This window comes from Centruroides vittatus, unplaced genomic scaffold, assembly GCF_030686945.1.
Source record: "Centruroides vittatus isolate TY-2023 unplaced genomic scaffold, ASM3068694v2 contig_426, whole genome shotgun sequence".
NCBI classification, from domain to species: Eukaryota; Metazoa; Arthropoda; class Arachnida; order Scorpiones; family Buthidae; genus Centruroides; species Centruroides vittatus.
The window spans coordinates 1,336,065-1,357,052 of record NW_027122232.1 but is presented as its reverse complement, the minus strand read 5'-3'; the positions used below and the strand labels follow the sequence as shown (position 1 = coordinate 1,357,052).

General features: G+C 33.2%; 4 protein-coding genes and 1 long non-coding RNA gene across 5 annotated transcripts in view; 2 read left to right on the top strand and 3 right to left on the bottom strand.

Annotated features, from left to right (window-relative positions):
• LOC136976887 (protein Spindly-B-like) overlaps positions 1 to 20,988 on the top strand; it is a 126,346-nt gene that overhangs the window by 4,127 nt on the left and 101,231 nt on the right. The window lies entirely within an intron of this gene.
• LOC136976913 (uncharacterized) lies at positions 2,598 to 3,800 on the top strand. The gene has a single exon (XM_067272285.1). The coding sequence runs from the start codon at positions 2,598 to 2,600 to the stop codon at positions 3,798 to 3,800; it is 1,203 nt and encodes a 400-aa protein (XP_067128386.1).
• LOC136976912 (zinc finger MYM-type protein 1-like) lies at positions 11,587 to 13,581 on the bottom strand. Its single transcript, XM_067272284.1, has one exon. The coding sequence runs from the start codon at positions 13,579 to 13,581 to the stop codon at positions 11,587 to 11,589; it is 1,995 nt and encodes a 664-aa protein (XP_067128385.1).
• Positions 13,902 to 15,249, bottom strand: LOC136976876 (uncharacterized). Its single transcript, XR_010880993.1, has 2 exons — positions 14,301 to 15,249; positions 13,902 to 14,224 (listed from the first exon to the last, which is right to left on the bottom strand). It is a non-coding gene; the product is annotated as an uncharacterized lncRNA (long non-coding RNA).
• Positions 18,791 to 20,988, bottom strand: part of LOC136976886 (protein-L-isoaspartate O-methyltransferase domain-containing protein 1-like) — a 45,891-nt gene continuing 43,693 nt past the window's right edge. The window contains exon 5 of the mRNA XM_067272258.1: positions 18,791 to 20,595. Coding sequence (XP_067128359.1) covers positions 19,688 to 20,595 — 908 coding nt within the window. The 3' untranslated portion in view covers positions 18,791 to 19,687. The remainder of the gene's footprint in view (positions 20,596 to 20,988) is intronic.

Sequence of the window (20,988 nt, the reverse complement as noted above, 5' to 3'; positions counted from 1 at the left end):
CCTTAATATACAACCCTCCCTGCAAAATTTCAGAAATTTTTGATAAAAGCATGAGTTCATTAATGCCATTTTGAAGATAATAAATCATATCCTTCCACACAAACACAAACATCCATAAATACAGAAATCACTCCAAATTTTTCTGCATTTTCCAATGTCAAGCTCCTGAGTCCAAAAATCTAAAATCTTGGGGGGTTATTTTTTTGACCAATTGTCATACTTTCATCTTTTTACTTTCCAGAAAGTAAAAAGAGATGAATTGACTGTCTACCAGAGAGTTTGTGGTAGGTGTCCCAGGAGTTCTTGAAAAATTTGTCTGATTGAGAGGAAAAAAGAGAATCTATATATATAATCGAGACGAGTTGATAATAATAATAATCAGTGCAGAGTCCAAACGGTTAGGAGTTGAAATTTGAAATTTGGTATACAGTTAGGGTACGTCACGAGAACGCACACTAAGAAGGGATTTTTCGAAATTCCTCCCCACGGGAGAGGGACAGGATTAAGTCTTAACACTTCCATCAACAATGGAAGTGTTAAGTGACAATGGAATGTTACATAACAATGGAAGTGTCAACAATGGAAGTGTTAAAAGAAAGCGACGTGCAAGACGCAGATGCAGTTTTTTCATTTTTGCGGGAAATCGAACATATTTTTAGATTCATCTAAAAATTCTCTAATTAGTCTGGTAACAGGGGGACCCAATTCTTGCACTCTGTGAAAACGGGTAAGGTTGACTGTAACGTAATAATCTTAATTTTTGCTAAAACGGTTAGGAGTTGAAAGTTGAAATTTGGTACACAGTTTGGGTACCAAATTTAAGTACCAAAGTGTTAAGTAACAATGATAGTGTTAAGTAACAATGGAAGTGTCAACAATGGAAGTGTTAAGTAACAATTGAGAACAAGAGAAAGCGACGTGCAAGATTTATGGGCTCTGGAAAAAAGAAAAAGAGTAATATGTTAGAACATATTCGATTTTCAAATTTAAACAGATTAGTTCGGTTTTTCTCGACCTTTCTTCTTTAGAACATTCGATGAAAATTGAACGATATAATCAGAACATGTCGTGAAAATCGAACAATATTAGAACATTCGATTTTAGAACATTCGAATTTGTTTCTTCAATTCTTCAAAAATTTCTCTAGCTTTCTCTTGAATGATAGTCATATTAGTTGCATCTCTTCAATTCCCTTTCTTTTATCCAAATTAAAAGCAATCTCCATTTTTTCATGGATGGCAATCTTTGTTACTCAGATGTGATTTTTCTGTTATTCCTTTAGCTCCTTGAGTCTTCTTGATTATATCTTTCTTAGCTAAGATTGTGCCTACTGTAGACCTGTTCAAGCCATAGTTCCTAGCAACATCAGACATCTTCTGCCCACTGTCTACCTTGGCTATTAAACTCACCTTTAGAAAATAAAAACAGATACAAAACTTAATGAGTGCTCGACAGTCTTGCAAAAACTATAAAAAATTATTTGTCAGAAGCTGGAATTACAATGGAAAGTTTCAAAGTTTGGAGGAATATTATCTGATCAGTATTGGGTTGAGTGTCAATGGCAACATCTCCCACACTCCAAAAAATTTCGAATTGTTACCTGGAGACAAGGGAAACCAATTAGTATTCATTATTTTATGTCGCTTCCTTTTGTGTTTGTTCTGTGAAGTGTTCATTTTCCAAACATAAAAATCTTTCGCGAAAGTGTTTGTTTTCCAATTTGTTCGCAGTCCGAACTGTTTGTTAACTGATCACCCATTGTATCTTGCTTTGTGGGTTACTGTTGCTATAATCTGTAACTCCTTACATATTAAGGGACCATCCATAAATTATGTAAGAGTGATTTTGGCCATTCTAGACAACCCACCCACCCATGTAAAAAACTATTATTTTCTATGATCCCCCTTCCCGTCCCTATCTTATGTAATATTTAGGCATGATTTTAAAGAAAGATTTTAACAAAAAAAAAATTTTTTATGAAACCCTAAAAACCTTAGGTCCAAAATATATTATTATTAATTAGTTAATTAATATGTAGGGGAGAGCGGGGCTAAAAGTTCCTGGGGTAAGTTGTTCCGATTGAAATAGCTCCATAAGGAAAAAAAAGAAATATAATTAGCAAATACGTCATGAAATCGAACGTTTTTGCGCACGGACGGCAGCCATCTTAATCAGGCCAGTGACGTCCAGTACATTGGAAAGGGAGCCTGTACATCACTGATCCACGTAAGTAAATATTTTCGTGTTTGATATTTTTGGTATATCTGGCAAATTTAAATAATTAGTGATTAGTTCTTTGGTATTTTTATTTAAAAATATATCGAGTATCTTGATATACTACACCGAAACCGTGTATGTCTCGTAACCTAATCTAGTAGTTGCTGTTTTGAACCCATGTGTTATTGGGGCTAGATGTTCCCTTCTTTGGGGGCATGTTGTGACCTTGGAACAACTTGCCCCAGTTCATCTGTACCGGTAATGCAGTAAAAATAATGTTTTTTTCTTCTTTTGCAGTATGCGGACTTATATTTGAAAAACAACACGGGATTCTGTATCTCAGGAGTTGATGCAAAGAGCTGCAGATGCAGTTATTAAAGATGGTAAAAAAAAATAAAACTGTTGCCAGAGAATTAGATATTTGTCATATGATGTTATACAGATTTGTAAGGAAGTTGAAATCTGGAGTAGAAAACGCTGCGGTTGGCTACAAAAAAACAAGATTGGTCTTTAGTGAAGAACAGGAAAACAAGTTGGCAGAGTATTTGTCAAAATGTGCAACAATGTTCTTTGGTCTTCTACCAGAGGAAATGCGAAAATTAGCATATGAATGTGCACAGAAATTCAACGCCTTTGCTATTCCACCATCTTGGCATGAGAATGAAAAAGCTGGTCCAGATTGGCTGACTGGTTTTTTAAAGAGAAATCCTCAACTCTCGATTAGAGCCCCAGAATCAACAAGTGCTAGCAGAGCAACATCTTTTAATAAACACAATGTTAATGAATTTTTTACAAAGCTAGGCACAGTGTTGGATAAATATAAATTTCTGCCCTCGAGAATATATAATTTAGGCGAAAATTGCATTACAACAGTGCTAAAGCCAAAGAAAATTATTGCCAAAAAGGGAACTAAGAAAGTTGGAGCTATAGTATCGGCAGAACGAGGTACATTAGTCACCGTAGAACTGGCAGCAAATGCATTAGGACACACAGTTCCTCCAATGTTTATTTTCCCTCAACTTAAATACAAGGATTTATTTATCAAAGGCGGGCCACCGGAATCCATTGGTGCAGGAAATAGCTCTGGATGGATGACAGCTGTGGAGTTCCTCATATATATGGATCACTTCATCAAGCACACCAGACCATCACCTACAGATCCAGTTTTGTTATTGCTTGATAATCACCAATCTCACGTCGATATCAATGTGGTAGAAAAAGCGAAATGTAACTCCATTGTAATGCTGTCATTCCTGCCTCATTGTACACACCATCTGCAACCATTGGACGTTGGAGTGAATGCACCGTTTAAAAATTATTGTGCAAAGGCTCAAGACAACTGGCTACACAGCAACCCTGGCAAGACAATGCCAATATATGAGATCCCTGAAATCATAAAATATGCATTGCCAATTGCAGCAACCCATATCAATATAATGAGCTCCTTTAAAAAGACTGGCATTTGGCCATATGATCCTAATATTTTCACTGAAGACGACTTTGCTCCATCTTTCATGACAGATCGCCCTTTGGCTCCAACGCATGATAGTGTTGGAGCCAAAGGGCATCACACCTATAATTGATATTGATGTAATTGATATGGAAGTTTCAGAGACAGAAACTAGAATAGACAAATCCAACTATGCACGTGAAATTGTAAGCATTACTGACGAAAGACAAATCTTGGGTCAGCCAGGGCCATTAGGAGTTGTAAATTTTCCTGCAACATCTGGTGTTATACAAGAACATGGAAAGGATGTTCCTTTCTCCCCAGAAGCAATTCGTCCCTTTCCAAAGGCACCACCACAGAGTGGAACGACCAAGAAACATCATAGAAAATCCGCAATTTTAACAGACACTCCTGAGAAACAAGCCCTGGCAGAAAAGCAAAGCAAGAAAAGGAAGGTAAACATTGATAATGAAGTAAGAAAAAATAAAGGAAAAGGGAAGGGTTAAAGAAATCAAGGGAATAAAATAAAAGAGAACGACAAGAGAACGCTAAAAGGAAAAGGAAAGGGAAAGTCCATTAAACCAGTGGTCCCCAATCTTTTTATCGCCGCGGACCAGTCAACATTTGATAATTTTACCACAGCCCACTGAGGGGGGACGTTGATTGTTTATATTTTAGATTGTTTTGATTTAATAATGTTAATTTAATTGTATTTAAACATGCCTTCAAAATAAAATACAGTTACACCAAAAAATGAATATAAAGTGATTTAACATAACTCACGGTTTTAGGTGACGTCTCTCAGCTCCCGGTTAACCTCTCGTCCATTGAAAGTCGCATAAACCCTAGAGAAATGCACTACAGTAAATAAAATGGAAATAATTTAATGTTTCTTAGGCGGCTCAGTACCATTTGATCCGCAGACTGGTACCGGTCCGCAGACCAGGGGTTGGGGACCACTGCATTAAACGACAGGTTGTACAAATGAGCAGTGAATGTTCTGAGAATGACGAGGATAGTTTAGAGTATTATTGTTTAGTCTGCTATGACCGTTACTCTAACTCACGTTCTGGTGAAGAATGGGTCCAGTGTCAAGAATGTAAGAACTGGGCCCATTCCAGATGTAGAAAATATCGTGACATGTTAACATACTTTTGTCCGAATTGCGGTTCTGATGAATCTTGTGATGATTTATAAGTATAGTGTTATTTTCAGTCAAAGACGACTTTCTGATATAATTGAAGACTGATAATTGATAATTTCAAGGCTGATTAGCTACTTAAGCTAATATAATTGCTAATATTTCAATCTTTAAGTAAAAGTTATAAATGTTAAAACGTAAAAATGTTTCGTTTACAATAAATTTAAGAAAAACAACTAATTATTCATAAGATATTATTGATTAGTCCTTAAATACATACTTAGTTAAATAAATTATTGTTTTTTTTTTACATATTACACCTTCCATAGATCTTGTAACAACTTACCCACCTTGTTAACAACTAGCCCCGAACTGAGGTAAGTTGTTACTTTCCGATTTTAGGTATTGTATTATTAATTATAAAAAAATCTTACAAAAAACAACCCCAAAAACTGTATTTATAGCAAAGTTAGATATATTACTAAATTTTAATCTCTTAATACTTATGCTAGAATTACGTTTTCTTAACAAATTATGAGGTTGATTAATTAAAAAACGGAACTTGTAGCCCTGCTCTCCCCTACTATTATTTATAAAAGACTTTATGTGAACAAATTAAAAAATATAAAAATTTAATGAATTCGAATGAACAATTTATTTTAAGAACTTTATTTTTTTAATTATTAACGATCTTTTCATTATTATCATCATTAATCAATGTCATAATATTCATTTTTCTATTAATTTTAATTTTCACAAAAGGACGCAAAAAACTTTGACGGATTGACTAGCTAGTACACGTGTAAACAGAAATGCATACAAAACAAAACAAGAAAGAGAGAGAAACCACCACATGGCCTTTCTTCCACGATGTGGAGAAAAAATGTGTAGAACGTAAGTCTGCGAGCATTATTATTCTATTATGTCACACGAGATGGCATTGATACTACGAGTGTTCTTAATAGAAACAGCCAAGTTGAAGCCAAATTCAAAACTCCACCACTCAACAAGATCAAAAAATAAAAATAAGAATATTACATAAGACGAGATCTGTTACCCCCCTACCCGAGTAAGAAATCCTTGACTCCCACCCACTCCAAAATACCTTACGTAATTTATGGACGGCCCCTAAGTAGTGATATAAGTAGGATAGAAATAGATAAGCTCTTCGAATTAGTGCAGCAATGGCATTGTTAATATACACTGGTGGTTGAAAGGATGTGGTGGGTATTGTGTAAGAGTATAAACTAAATTTATGATCAGGGTTCCTACTCAAATTTTTGTTTTGAATTCCCTGACTTTTCCTGATTTTCCCTGACCAACTTTGTCCAAATTCCCTGACCCTCACATTTCTTACGGTGTGGAATATCGACATAATATAACAGCATTTTATTTACCGAGAACATCGAGTATATCTATCCCTCTTTTTGCCTAGTTGTATGTTTCAAAGACTGCCACATTAAAAAAATACAGTATGCATACATCCTGTAGAAAAATGTATGATAGAATCCACAACTTCAATGTAATGAAAAAATAAGCAATTTACAAATGAAACATGAGCTTTTTATTTTATCATCATTTATCAATATTATTTGTATGTAAATCTGATAAATACAAGATAGCATAAAATCAACAAACAGTATTCTTTGATATACAAATAGTACTGTACTGTACTTAAAATGAACTCTTGACTTAGAAACACATAATTTTAAAATCTTTCAACAAAAAGAGTAACTTTTTTTAAACAGCAACACAATTTTACCAAAAAGTTAAATTTAAAAATTTTCAAATAAAGCATTTTGTTCCCTCATAAAAAAATCGATCATGTAAAAAAAGAAATAGTTTTCTTTTGTCAACCACATTATTTCAAAATGGCGTAAAAATAGATTGTATATAAAGAGGGATAGGTGTAAGTTTTTACTATAGCTTCTCTAACAAATCCACTAAATCTAGCAAAAAATTAGCTGAATTGGCAACTCATTAAAAGAAAAAAAAAATGTTTCGTTGCCGCCATTTTGATTTTGGTTTCAGTGTAAAGGCCAGAGTTTTAATAATTATTTTTAATAATTTTTATTTATTATTTAATTTCGCATTAAATTTTGTCTTTGCATAAAATTTTCTTAAGAATGCAGACAAAATTTATCTATTTTAACCCTTAATTACAAATCTTATAATTATTGCAAATCATATTACAAACCATCTTTCTCACTTTTATAGCAAATTTTAATAAATGAACTAATGTTTTCAGCAATCTTAAATAGCCTTCCTCAGGTTTAACATAATTTCAAACGTCAATTAGAACATAAGATTTGAAACTTCGCGTTTCACTTGTGAGATATGATGACTCTTTCCCTTTGGGAAAATAAAGGGGATAAAGTTAATTCTCCCAACGTCAGGAAAGTCGAGGGACTAATAAGTTGTGGGAAACATGGTACAGACAGACGAAGACACCTCTTTACCATTTAACCCGTTTATTGTAAAAATATGCTTACAATATAGCTAAAGTTGTCTTCGTTTCTCGTCTTAAGTTCATAGTGGTGGTAGTGGAATCCGGAGCAATGTTCAGTGAACGATCCGGAAAGGAAAGTTCATTTGATTTCTGTTTGATGTCTAGCACTAACATATATCACTCATGTTTTTCCTGAGTTAGAAAAGTCCTTCTTTTGAAAGGTAACTGTTAATTTGTGGAAGGAAAAGGTAGCCCTCGATCGTTCCCTGCATTGGTTTTGGACCATCACCCACACTTTATGATGGGGATCTAATGGATTCTCCGATTTACTTACGTCAATCGAAGAATCCGAATTCACAGAAGTATTCGTTGTCTTTTCAAACAATGGAAAATTCAACTCCAATCCAAATGATCGATCTTGAGAGCTGCACTGTCTTGACTATTTCTCAAGTTTCTATAAAAAAATTTTTACTCATTTCTTTTTTTTCATCTAATAATTTAATTTTTTTACGTTTTTCTATTTTAGTGAGACTTGTATTCCTATGACGTCATAGTATTACGAAAATTAGGATTATTAAAATGTATAGAATTTAAATAAAATAAATACTGTACAGAAATAAACATCAAACGAAATTACAATTATATGTTAATAAAATATAGAAGTTCAGCGCATAGAATCGTAACTACAAATCTTTTTCTTTTGCAACATAACTATAAAAATTGTTTTGTTGTTGTTTCGCACAAAAGATAATCAAATTTATTTTAATTTTTTAGTAATTTAATTAATTTTTTAAAAATTTACCAGTTTTTTAAATTTATAATTAATTATAAGCGAGTTAACATTGGTTAAACTATCGGATTACCTAGTTGATTTTCAAAACAATAACTACAGTATATCTATTATAAGTATGATGCCTAAAGTTGCCAAAATCAGTGGATATTTGTTACCCAACATCATTTCTGTTAAACTAATTATTCAACTATGTATCGAAGTTGCGGAAATTAACGGGAGGGGGAAAAATACGCTTGCAGTACAGTTCTTTTCAAGGAAAGTCGTTACAACAAATGTAAAAAAACTACTAGTCGGCACCAGCATTTTACTGTAAATGTCGGGTAGCTATTTATAATTTTTTATTGGAATTTATATGTACCGGTAATCACGGGTGAAGATTGTCTTTCTATAATTTTTTATGTTGTATATTAATGTTTTAAACGTGAAAAACAATTAAATCACGGATTTTTACTGATCTATTTAGCTAGTTTGAAGTGAACAATCTAATAAATTACTATTTCAAGTTTTAAAAGTTTGTAAACTAATTTTTAATTAGTTATTTTTTATTCTAATTAACAAATTCATCTTTTTATAATCGCTGAATTATTAAAATTAAAAATTAAACATATTACATAATAGTAGTTTATCCTGTTATTAATCCACAACTGTAAAATTATATGGCTTCAGAACGATGAAAAGAGCCATTTCAGATTCAAAACGGATTCTGGTATATTTTCTTATTAAAGATTGCAGCATTACTTCTTGCCGCCTGCAGATGGCTACGCTTAGTCAGCCATATTCAGCAAACGAAATCAACAAGGCAGTTAAGGAGACAAATTCCCTGACTTTTTGAGAGTTATCGACAAATTCCCTGACTTTCCATGACTTTTTCCGAAACTAATGAAAATCCCTGACTTTCCCTGATTTTCCCTGACTTTCCAGGTGCGTAGGAACCCTGTATGATGCATACCATAGCTAATACCTGTGAGAGTTCTATAAATTAGTAAATCCAGAAAACTAATCTTGTTTTGTCTTTTTCATTTTCTATAGTAAAATTAAATTATAGTAATTAGTTTCTCATAATTAGCTCTGCTAAAATCACTGATAGTGGAGATATACCTTAGGCAGTGGTGATATTCAACGGGTTCGCACAGGTTCGCCCGAACCGTTAAAATTTTCAGTTTCCCGAACCTTGTTAAACACACGGAACATTTCTCAGTGGTTTTGTTTTGTTTTTTTTTTAATATATTAAAATATACGTATTATATTTTATACTCTGTAATACTCTTTTTATACGTATTATATTTATACTCTGTAATACTACTAAACTAGAGCCTTATACCCAGTGGCATGCGGTGACATTTGATGATAGGGAAGCTGTTTCTGTAAGAAGCCGACTTCCAGGGGCAATCAGTTAGTTGCGCGTCAGCGATGGCCTAGGTTCCATTCGTACGTGCATGGTGGCGGAAGAAAAAGACTGCAAGTATCTGATAAAAACCGTTTATTTTAACATAAAATAAACATACACTATGTACGAAATAGTTTCCTTTAGGACAATCAGCCGTTTGAACATTCTGGGCGTCGATGTAGTTCTTCGATGGTCGATCGAAGGTGGCTTCGGGACAGTGGCGTTGATAAGTCTGTAAGGCACGGGAGACTTTCTCTGTTGGAGTCGGGGACACGGTCTAAATCCGAAGTGGCACGGGTTACAGGTTGGCACAATAAACGAGAAACTGTTTTTTTTTTTTTTTTTTTTTTTTGTGCGTTGACACACGGCGTTATGGTTATTCGGAACGTTAACCGAGTGCCAGGTGTCCTCGATTGTCGGGGATTATATCAATCTCCGTTCTTTCTTTCGTCCATTTTGATTGGTCGTTCTCCCTCAATCACGCTTCCCGACTGGTTGGTCCCTCGTCATTAAACGTAACGAGACTCTTACCTGGAGCGCGAGAAACGTCAAAATCGAAGACGAATTCGATCTTCCACCGATCATAGGACGACTTCCTTCCGCGATTTACGGTTTCTGCCTGGCAGTTTGATATAAACAATGGGTGTCCGACTACAAACGACTTTTACCTATGTTTTTTTAAACTAATAAATTTTTCTGTAAATTAACCGTTTTATCGCGTCTCTCGTGACGGGTCAGACCCGTCCGGTACATGACATTTCCATAAAAGTTTTAAACAAATACTGGAAATGACAAAAATAAACAATTTATGTATTTTAGTTCTAAAAAACAAATAATACATAATACAAATTGATACGATACAAACAATGATAGAAAAACTTGTTTTTTTAATTTTTTATACACTAAGTCTATTCGGCGATTTTTTCCGCAAAGTCGTTAATTACTTTATCATACAAGTCGCTGGTCGTCGACTCCATCAACGTATTTAAAAGTATTTTTCTATCGAAAGCCACGCTAGGACGACAATTTTTCCTCTGGCCGAAAAACTGCGCTCAACAGACGCACTGGTAAATGGTACCATAAAAATTAATGATATTAAATCATATAATTCTTTTAGTACGTCTTTGTTCGGATCGACATTAATTATAATATGTTTTGTTTAACAGTTACTTGTCAATATAGTCCGGACACGAATATAAATATTGCAATTTGCTACGTAATTTAGATAAATCAAAAAATTTCTCATATAATTTACTTAATTTAAAGAATTAAAACACGCTTGGAAAAATTGTTTTTCATAATATTAAAATTATTAACATCTAAAATTGATAAAAATTCTAAAGACTGTCTTAAAATCTGTCAATATAATTACAGTATAATTAAAAGAAAATTATAATTAATTATAACTTTGCAAAAAAACGTACATAAAAATAACATTGAATACTCTTTACTTTTTAATTTTTAAACAATTCACTTAGTCAGATAGCTCCCAGTGGCTAAGGGTCGTTGGAAACGTTACACATGTGTAGCCAGGGCCGGCCTTCTCGATAAAGGGGCCCGGGTGCAAGAAACTATTTGGGCCCAAATGTTTTTCTAAAATAAAAAAATTTACAAACACGAACATATATTAATGCATGTTTATTTAAAGCGTGATTTTGTTCTTGCTAATACATTAATTACTTCAGAAAAATTACAATTTTTTGCAATTTCTTTTTCGATGCTTAATATAGCAAGTGCATTTAAGCGTTCTGCACACATGCTGGATCGAAGATAATTCTTTATTAATTTTAATTTGCTGAAAGAGCGCTCAGCACTTGCTATAGTAACTGGCAACGTAAAGAAAAGTTTTAATACAGTTAATACATTTAGAAATAACTCATTATAATTATTATTTAGTATGTATTGCAATATATCTTGTGCGTTATTTACATCCCTTTCATTCAAAATCAAATCCCGTAGCAAACCAATTTCCTGGATTAGGTTTTCATCTACATCTTTGTTATAAAAATTTACAAAGTTTTTGGAACATTTTTCTAATTCATGTTTTTCTAAGGTTTTCATATCAGTGATTAATTTGAAATCAGAAATAATATTTGGTATACTTTTAAATCTATCTTCTATTTGTACAATAACCGTATCAATTAGAGTGTTAAAAAAAATAACATCTAAATTCCTCTACCGGGTTTTCTATAACTTCATCTTCTGCTATTTCGGAATATAACCTTTTTCTTTTTCGTATTCGTTTTTCAGGAAAATGTTCTGAAATATTTAAATTACGTGCTAGCACTTTTGCTTCGTCTAAAAATGTGTTAAATTTTGTTCTTAAATTTTGGATTTCAGTTTTAATTTTATTGACTAAATTAAAAGCCGACTCAAGAATAATTGTTTTTGCTTGAAATAGTATATTGATTGCGTTGATTTTAGACAACATTGCAAACCATACTACTAAACATAAAATAAATGGCATTTCTTGTATTGAATCCAATAGACTTTTAGCTTCGGATACCGCTGTATTATCGTTACTTACATAAATAAATTCTTCTAGGGCATTACAAGTTTGTTCAAACTGTGTATACACTGCTTTAACCGAATCTATTTTGGCTTCCCAACGAGTGTCACATAATGGTTTAAGAGTAATGTTTAAATGTTTTTGTAGAATTTCCCATCTCTTTGTAGATGCAGAAAATAAGCAATATAAACGTTGCAATATCCCAAAAAAATTTTTACAATATATACTGCTGGAAGCGGCATCACAAATTAATAAATTAAAAGAGTGTGATAGGCAAGGCACATATATTGCATGAGGGTTTAGAGCAATTATTCTAGATTGTACACCTTTATATTTCCCTTTCATGTTGCTACCGTTGTCGTATCCCTGCCCTCTGCAATTCATAATATCTAAATCAAGCTCACTTAATGTTTTCAATAGAGTTTTTGCTAGTCCTTCTCCAGTCACATCAGTTGCTTCAATAAACCTTATAAATGACTCATTTATAATTAATCTTTTCTCTTCAAAATTTACATACCTAATAATAACTGAAGTTTGTTCCTTATGGGAAATATCAGGAGTACAATCCATTTGGACACTATAGTATGTGGCTGCTTTTATATCGTTTTTAATTTTGTTAAGGACTTCATCTCCTAACGCAGAAATAATTTGTTCTTGTGATCTATGTGCTAAATGATGCACAATTCTATTTTTCGAATTTTTTATTCTGTTTATATGATCCATTAACACAGAGTCGTATTTACTTAAAAATTCGATTAAACTTAAAAAATTTCCATTATTAGGCGTTCCTATTATTTCATGGGTTCCTCGAAGTGGAAGATTATTACATGCTAAAAATAGAATCACATCTACAATTCTTTGAAATAGTAATTTAAGTCGTTCCGTTTCCTTATTTATATTAACTTGATTAGTTTCATCAATAGTCGAACATAAATTTAGTCGTTTTAGTAATTCTTTCCAAGCAATAAACGAATTAAAGTGACAAATAGAACGCTCATGATCTTGAATTACAGTTGACAGCTTTCTCCAGTTACTATAGCCACCTATAAACCGTGTAGATTGTTCATTTCCTCTTCTTTTAGAAAATAGTATACAACAAAAACAAAATACCGAGTCTTGCGTTTTTGAATAAATTAACCAGCTGCGAAGCTGGGTTTCACCATTTGGCATTTTTTTAAAGTAGTACGTAGTGGAAAATGACCTACCTTCATCATTCTTAGCAAAAACTCCTTTGTGTTGTACAGGTCCGGTTTTAACACAAAACATTCGAAACTTATCAGTTATAATACTTGGCCATAAATCTGGATCACTTATGTTCATTTGATCATATTCGTTATTGTCATTTTCGACGTTATTTTCTGATTCGATCATATTTGTATAAACATGCGGTTCTTCAACGAATTTCACAGTTTCAACATTTTCATTGCAAGACTGTGTAGTTTGTGCGGAACTTTCTTCTCCAGTTGAAGCTTGAACTGTAACTTCTGAAGTCGAAACAATTTCATTGCTGGAATTACTTCGTAGCCAAGAAAACAGATCTACTTGTGATTTCTTGAAATTTAGCTTTTCTACTTTTTTCTTTTCTGCTAATTTTCTTTTTTGACACCCAGAGGGATATTTCCTTGGCATGGACATGATTAGATGTAACAATAATTAAACGTTTTGTAGTATGACACGTCTTTCTTTCTCGTGCTGAACTCGAACTCTCACAACTTCTCGGAGGCTCCTTGTAAAGTATTGATCTTTTAGCAGAGTGGGAACAAAAGAAGCGCGACCTTGTCAATTGGACCCACGTGCGGTCGGGTAATACCACTTGTAAGGTCAACACCTTACAGAGGGAAAACAAAGGAAGCGCCGGCTTTGTCAATAGGACCCACCTGTAGGCTGTAGTCAGACCGAAAGTTCCAGAAATAAGACAGACAAAAAAAGATAGAAGAAATTATAAAAGAAACATTAAAACTACGATTATATACCAGGGGCGTGCCGTGACATTTGATGATAGGGAAGCTGTGTTTCTGTAAGAAGCCGACATCCAGGGGCAATCAGTCAATTGCGCGTCAGTGATGGTCTAGGCTCCATTCGTATCGTTTATTCGATAAGCCAGTAAAAACCGTAGACTTCTCTAAATGCATTTTTAATATCACGATTACATTCCGAATCGCTAGCCACGATATAAGGGCTACAATTAAAAGTAAAATAATAAAAACTTACTCGGTGAAATAAAATATGTGGTGGATGTACTGGTACATACAAAATATTCTTCAATTATATGAATATACTTTTAAAGAAAATTATAATTAAATATAGCTTTGCAAAGAAACGTACAGTACATAAAGATATAAAATATTCTTTACTTTTAAAATTTTAAAACAATGTACTTAGTCAAATAGCTCCCTACCAGTGGCTAATGGATGGAATCGAAGACGGTTGCAGAGGACTGCCAAATCCCCAGGGTGCTGATACCGGTCAATGTCAAATACCTCTTTTGTCGCATCACTAGTATATCTCAAAGGACGCGACAGGGCTGTTGTAAATTTTAAACGTTTCTCACCATAGCCGTAAAAATCTAAATATGTTAAACTTAAAAGTCATTTGTTTTCTAACTAATTCGTTTTAGGACCAGGTGTTGTCCACGGAAATTTCCAAAATTTACAACTTTTCGGTCACTCTCGTCGAATTGGAAAAATTTGTCTTTATTACATCTAATACAATATTTCGAAGAAATCAGTCCCCACTATACTCGGCTGTATATTGGTTCGGTTAAGCTTTTGTTTAAGTAATATTCCGGCTCTTTCATCGGGGTTTTGTTTATGTCCCCAATTCCCTAATCGCTTAATTATTTAACTACTTCTTAAGTAGAAATAAGTCGAAACCGGTTACTTTCTACTCGAATATTTGTAGTATCGGGAAAAAAGTGGAAAGACAAATTTTTATGACAAACGAATACATAAATCGTATAATTTTATATGGCCGACGGCCACAGTATTATTTTCATTTCTTAACGCGGGCTATATGGTTTTGAAATTTTTTTTAAAAAGTCGAATTTAGGTGGGGATCCTCGGGAGTTCCCCGAATCAAATAACAAAAACTAAACATTCGCATCATCGAGAATTAGTTTAAAGATTGTCGAAATTCAGAGATCTACAATAATAATGTTTACGATAAAATGTACTTTTCGTCATACTGATAACGATAGGAATATTGTCAAGTTTTCGTGTGCATTCTTGATAATGTTGGGGCCCCCTCAATCGCGGGGCCCCGGTGCGTAGCATCCGCCGCACCCCCCGATGGCCGGCCCTGTGTGTAGCTTCCATCAGCTAAACCGGCTGAGTTGGTGCTCTGTAAAGCGCATGCGCCAATGCCCTTTCGCTGCTTTACACCATTCAGTTATTCTCGCCGTGGAAGCTGACCCGGTTTCGACATTCGTTCCGCCACTGATATTCGAATATACAATAGCAATCTTATCGTTTTTTTCACATGTAGTATAGAAATTTGTAATAGGATACATAATGCAGTTATAATAAAATATTAAGTTTAATTAATACAAAGTACTGTACGTTAAAACATGAAAATTTATATTTTAGAAAATACAAAGGAAGATCATTGGAAGGTGGAAGCGGCGCTTCTATTGCTTCCAATGACGGCACGCCACTGCTTATACCCCGTTCGCACCGAGCATTTCAATCTAGATTGTGAGCAAGGCCGGGGACTATGTCTTGGTGCGATCTCTCTCGACTATTTCAATCTGAACCGAAACGAGGTTTAATCGCGATCGATTCAAGAGAGTTCTTGAAACTAGATCCAGTCATAAGAGAAATCCCACAATCTCACGCGCGTGAGATAATACAAGATGGCTGTGGAAGACGTGTCGGGCTATGGACAGCGAAATAAAAAGGATATTGTATTATGAGAGATGATGACATCTACTATGAGTAGTGCCGTTTGTGGTGGAATATACTTGTGACCACATTGGAGTACTTGATGTATTGGCTCCAGAATACAATATTGAAGTACAGGTAGGCCTCCTACAACGCGGTTGGAAAAATGCGGAAATTTTCTTACAACGTGGTACTTTTACAACGCGGTTTAGGGAATTTAGAAACGAATTATCTTTCACATAACAGAAAAATCGCAACGGATCACATAAGTGCAGTGGAACTTGATGGAACAAGCTCAGATCTTGAAATAAGGCCAGTCAAACATTCTCCCATAACTATAATAAGTGACGATGAGGACTGAATTTGAGCATAACATTATGTTTCTTTTTGATTTTGACTTGAAATCATAATATTTTTAGTTTTTATATGATGTTGAATTTTATTTAAGCTTTTTATGTACATAAATTTAAAAAATGATGAAAATGTTACACCATAAAAGGCAGTTTTTCTCTTTTAGAACTGAATCCCAGTTTTTGTATTAAGTTGGTGTCTCCTATAACGTGATTTCCCACAACGCGGTATTTTCAAAGAACGTATCTACCGCGTTGTAGGAGGCCTACGTGTAGTTGTAGTAATGGATCTTCCCAGGTTTTAATCTTGTAAAGCGTTTGGTGGAATGAGAAAGCCACTGGAATTTTCTGTTTATCCTTCATAAACTTAACACTGTCGGAGGTGATGATGTTGATTTTAGCAAGTTGTTCATATAGCATTAACAGATCACATTCTTTAGTAAAATTCATATGTGCATGATAAAGTAATATCTCCATTGATGCCATTTCCTTTCTTTTTCATGAATGAATCTATTTAAGAACTTATGTTCAACTTTGGTATTAAAGATTAAATACACCTTGGATAAGAACTGCAATTCAACAAAATACATTTTGATGTTATACCATTCCTATGACATTGTAAGAGGAATTCCAATTGTATACATTCCTTATCTTTTAAGAGTTTGAAAAAAAAAACACTTTGCAGTTTCCATGAAGTATAAAAATGATTAGACCACCATGCCAACATATTATCCATAAAAACAAGAAATAACTACTGTCTATTGGCATTAAACAGTTACCATCATCAACACAAGCACATTCAACATTTTTATCAATGTCATCTTCAGGCAAAGAATATAACTTTGGAACAAAAATATTTTAACGTTTCAAAGTTATGATGTAACAAATTGAAAATATTTGTTATATTATAAAGTTTCTTGAAAGAGTGGCTGTAACCAAAGCTGAAAATGATTTCTTTCAAGAAAATATTGTAATTATCTTTTCTTAGTTTTATTTCATTATATTTTAGATACATCAGAATATGGATTCAATTCAGTTATTTGCTATTCTAGCTATTGGAGAAATTAGAAAAACATATACAAGTCTTTAAAATATATATTACACTATAAGAAATTTTTAATATCTTTTGTATTATCAACTAATTCATTAATATATCATTCTATAGGTTTAGTATTATATGAGTAATTTTACCTTTCATAGAAACAATGATATAAAATAAAGTTTTATAATTTGAGATTCAAATGTATTAACAAATGATGATTGTTTATATTTGCTATGATTTAAATAGATCATTAAATTGCTTGTTAATAGAAACGTGATTACTTTTTCAAAAATAAAAATAGCCTATAAAGTTAAAATATGTTATTAAAGTTTTAAGTTGAATAATATACAACAGCAGAAACTAGAGCAGGTTACCAGCCCACTGCCAGTGGAGTCTCCAAGGGGTGCCCAAGAACGCAGGAAATTAATTCAATAAAACTGCCAAGAGCCGCAAAAAAAGCAGCAAATATTTGCACTGCAAATAGTTCCCTTTTAGTCAAAAAAGCAGCACAGAAGGTGCACAAGGCCAGTCAAAATAGTAATGTGCGGCAAGGCCAATGACAGCACTATCAGTACGTAACAATAGTAAAACAGCCCATGCTGTTAGACTTACACCGAGGATGGAAGGGCACGCATGAGTTAACGAGTGACAGCACAAAGGATATTAGAACAGTACAAACCAAATAAAGGGACTGGAAGGTTTTAATCACCAGAAAAATCTTAGAACAAGAGCCTAGATGTTCGTAAACCTGCACACTAGTCCTCCTTGTGGAGACAATAATGGTAAAACGGACCATGTGGTTAGGCTTATACCAAGGGAGGAAGGGAACACATTAACTATGAACTAAGAAATAAATGACAAGGGAACAGCCATGAGATATACCAAGGGATTAAAAGAACAGTACGTACCAAATAACAGAGCCTGAACAGCTAAAAACACCAGAAAAAAAAAAACATAAAACGAGAGCCAGGTAAACATTGACCTGCACTCGCGGAGACATGGACGTGTCTCCGCAAGAGGGCCTCCTAGTGTGCAGGTATAATATTCTTTGCAATCAAAGCATCTTGTCCCCTCATGGTGTGCGAGATGCTTTGATTGCAAAGAATATTATGAGTATGCATGGATGAAGTCGGCATAAATGTGTTCGAAAGGCCCCAATGAGTGGAAGAAGTGAGAGAAGTATATTTGTATCAAGCAGTGTGGAGGTAGCTAATTCACTGCCAACCCGAAAGGGAAAAGACATGAATATATATGTATGTAATGTATCTGTGTTTAATGCCAATAGACAGTAGTTATTTCTTTTTAACAGATAATATATTGGTGTGGTGATGTAGTCATTTTTATAAGCAACACAAAAGGAATAGATATATTTTTTGTATTCCTTCAAGTAAAAAGATAAATGGAATTGCTAATATTTGGCATATATTGTTTTAAAGCATTGTTCATTTCCAACCAAAAAGTATTTTGTGCAAAATTGCTACAACAATTTTGTTTAGAAATATAATCTATTATAAATATTATGATTCTCTCATGCTTTAATTTAATAAACAAAATAAATTAAGATGGAAGTAAAATACTATTTAATAAATTTTATTCCATTTACCAGGCCTATAAAGATACATATTTAACAGACATGTCATTGACAGTCTCAAACTTTCCATGTGAAAATTAAAATAAAAGCATTTTTCTATATCTATTGAATAGTGTCTGGTTAGCATCAAGCATATCAACATTCCACCTTTCTCTCAATATTAATTTTTGTCATTTTCATAAACATATATTATAACAAAACATGGTATTTGATATTTGAAATACAATTTTCCATGAATGTCCATCCTTGAGACATAATAAATTTTTTAAAAATAATGAACTTACATCACTTACTATAATGGATTTATAGAAACAAAGACAATAAATATACAGTTTTGACTTTTTTGGAGCAATTGAATGTATCAACTTTATTTAAAAGATAAGTTTCACTCTATTCTAGATTCTTATTGATAAAATAAAAAGATACAAATAAATTCTTTATGGTGTTTACATAGTTATGAGTCAGTAAAATATATCTTTTGAAATTATTTTATGAGTTGTAAATTACATTTGACATTTATATATTTTTGTGTTTACTTTGTACAAAAGATAAAGAAACTAAACAGTTAAATGAATGCAGGCTACCAAAAACAAAAAAAGGCCTTTTCAAAATTATAAATTCCATGTGTATTTTAAACTAAAAAGAAAAATGTTAATTTTGTTAAGAATTTGAAGAAACTAAATCAAATGAAATTTATATAAAAACAAAAAAGCAACAAAACAAAAAAGAAAAAACCTCTTGTTTAAACAACATTCAATTGTTGGTTTGAGTTTATCAACATAGAAAATATAACTTTTGGTTCTGCATTTTGTTGAGTAATGTGGATCCATCAGAAGAAATATTTGTACAAGGGGGATGGATGTAAATTTTTCTCAAAGTTTTATTGTAGAGCTCTATGATAGTTAAGATAAAATTTCAAAGTTAATGGAAGTGGAAGGGCATTTATTTTCTCTCTCATGAACACGGTGTAATTTCCTTGTTCCTTTTCTTCTTCCTGATGCTCTTCCTCCTCTGTTTTGTTTTCTTCGTTGTCAGAATCACTTTCTAGATCATCAAAGGCCACTCGCTTCCAGATGACTGATGTGTTTCGTTTTTTTAAACTCCGTGTATTTCTCCTTCCATCACTAGAATGTGCAGCTTCTGAAGGTGTGTCTTCATCTTCCATGCAGCGTTTTCTATCCTGTGGTTCTCTGCATTTAGATTTATGATCACTTTGGTCATCACTGGGTTCAAGGTCATCATCCACTTCCATTTCTTGTAAATCTTTTTCTTTTTGTGAGAAACTACATTTGTCTGAATCAACAGTGTGCTTTTTTCCATTGTTTCCACCAGTGAGATGATTATTTCTTAGACCGTTACCTTCTTTTAATTGGGAGGAATTACCAGTACTTGAATCATTGATAGTCGCTGATGTATCATTTTCCATGGCAGCAGCCAGAGCATCAAAACTGGAAGCAGGAGAGGTTCCCATTACTTCTCTTAATTCAGGATCTTGACTCATTACATGTTCAACTACTGCTGATGTGTAAGATGGATGACTGTCAGAACTGACATCGGGGGGACTGTCATCTACTGCATCACCCTGAGCACCTCCATTAGTGCTTTCATTATCACTTTCGTCGAAAATAGGAATGACTATGCGACGGATACGATGTTTAGATTTCTTTTTCTTTGGATGTCTTCTTTTTCTTTCTTTTACTAATGGATGTTCTTCATCCACAATACATCTTAACAGTACTCTAATGCAAGAACGACAAATTTCTTGTAGAGACAAAGGTTGAGAATCGGCTGTAAAGATATTTATTATAAATTTAATCACATTATATACTTAAAAAAGCATAATTATAAAAGGATGAAAAGATTTAACAGTATAAAATCAATATTTTATATTTACATATTTTAAATTGCTTTTCTTTTCTTTTCTTTCGAAGACACAATGTAGTGACGTAAACTTAAACACTGGGCGAATTTTGCACCAGTGTTTAAGTTTACGTCACTACATTGTGTCTTCGAAAGAAAAGAAAAGAAAATACAAAACACGGTTTCCTCAAGATAGAACTATTTTAAATTGCATTTAAATTTTTGCACTTATGTAAAATGCAAAAATTTAAATGCAATTTAAAAAAATATAGTAGAAATTTTAAATAGCCTACTTTTTTAAATTCTTATTTATGATAATAT

What these genes read in the sequence shown, in the direction of transcription:
- LOC136976913 (XM_067272285.1), top strand. Translation starts at nt 2,598, where the DNA reads ATGGTAAAAAAAAATAAAACTGTTGCCAGAGAATTAGATATTTGTCAT.
- LOC136976912 (XM_067272284.1), bottom strand. Translation starts at nt 13,581, where the DNA reads ATGTCCATGCCAAGGAAATATCCCTCTGGGTGTCAAAAAAGAAAATTA.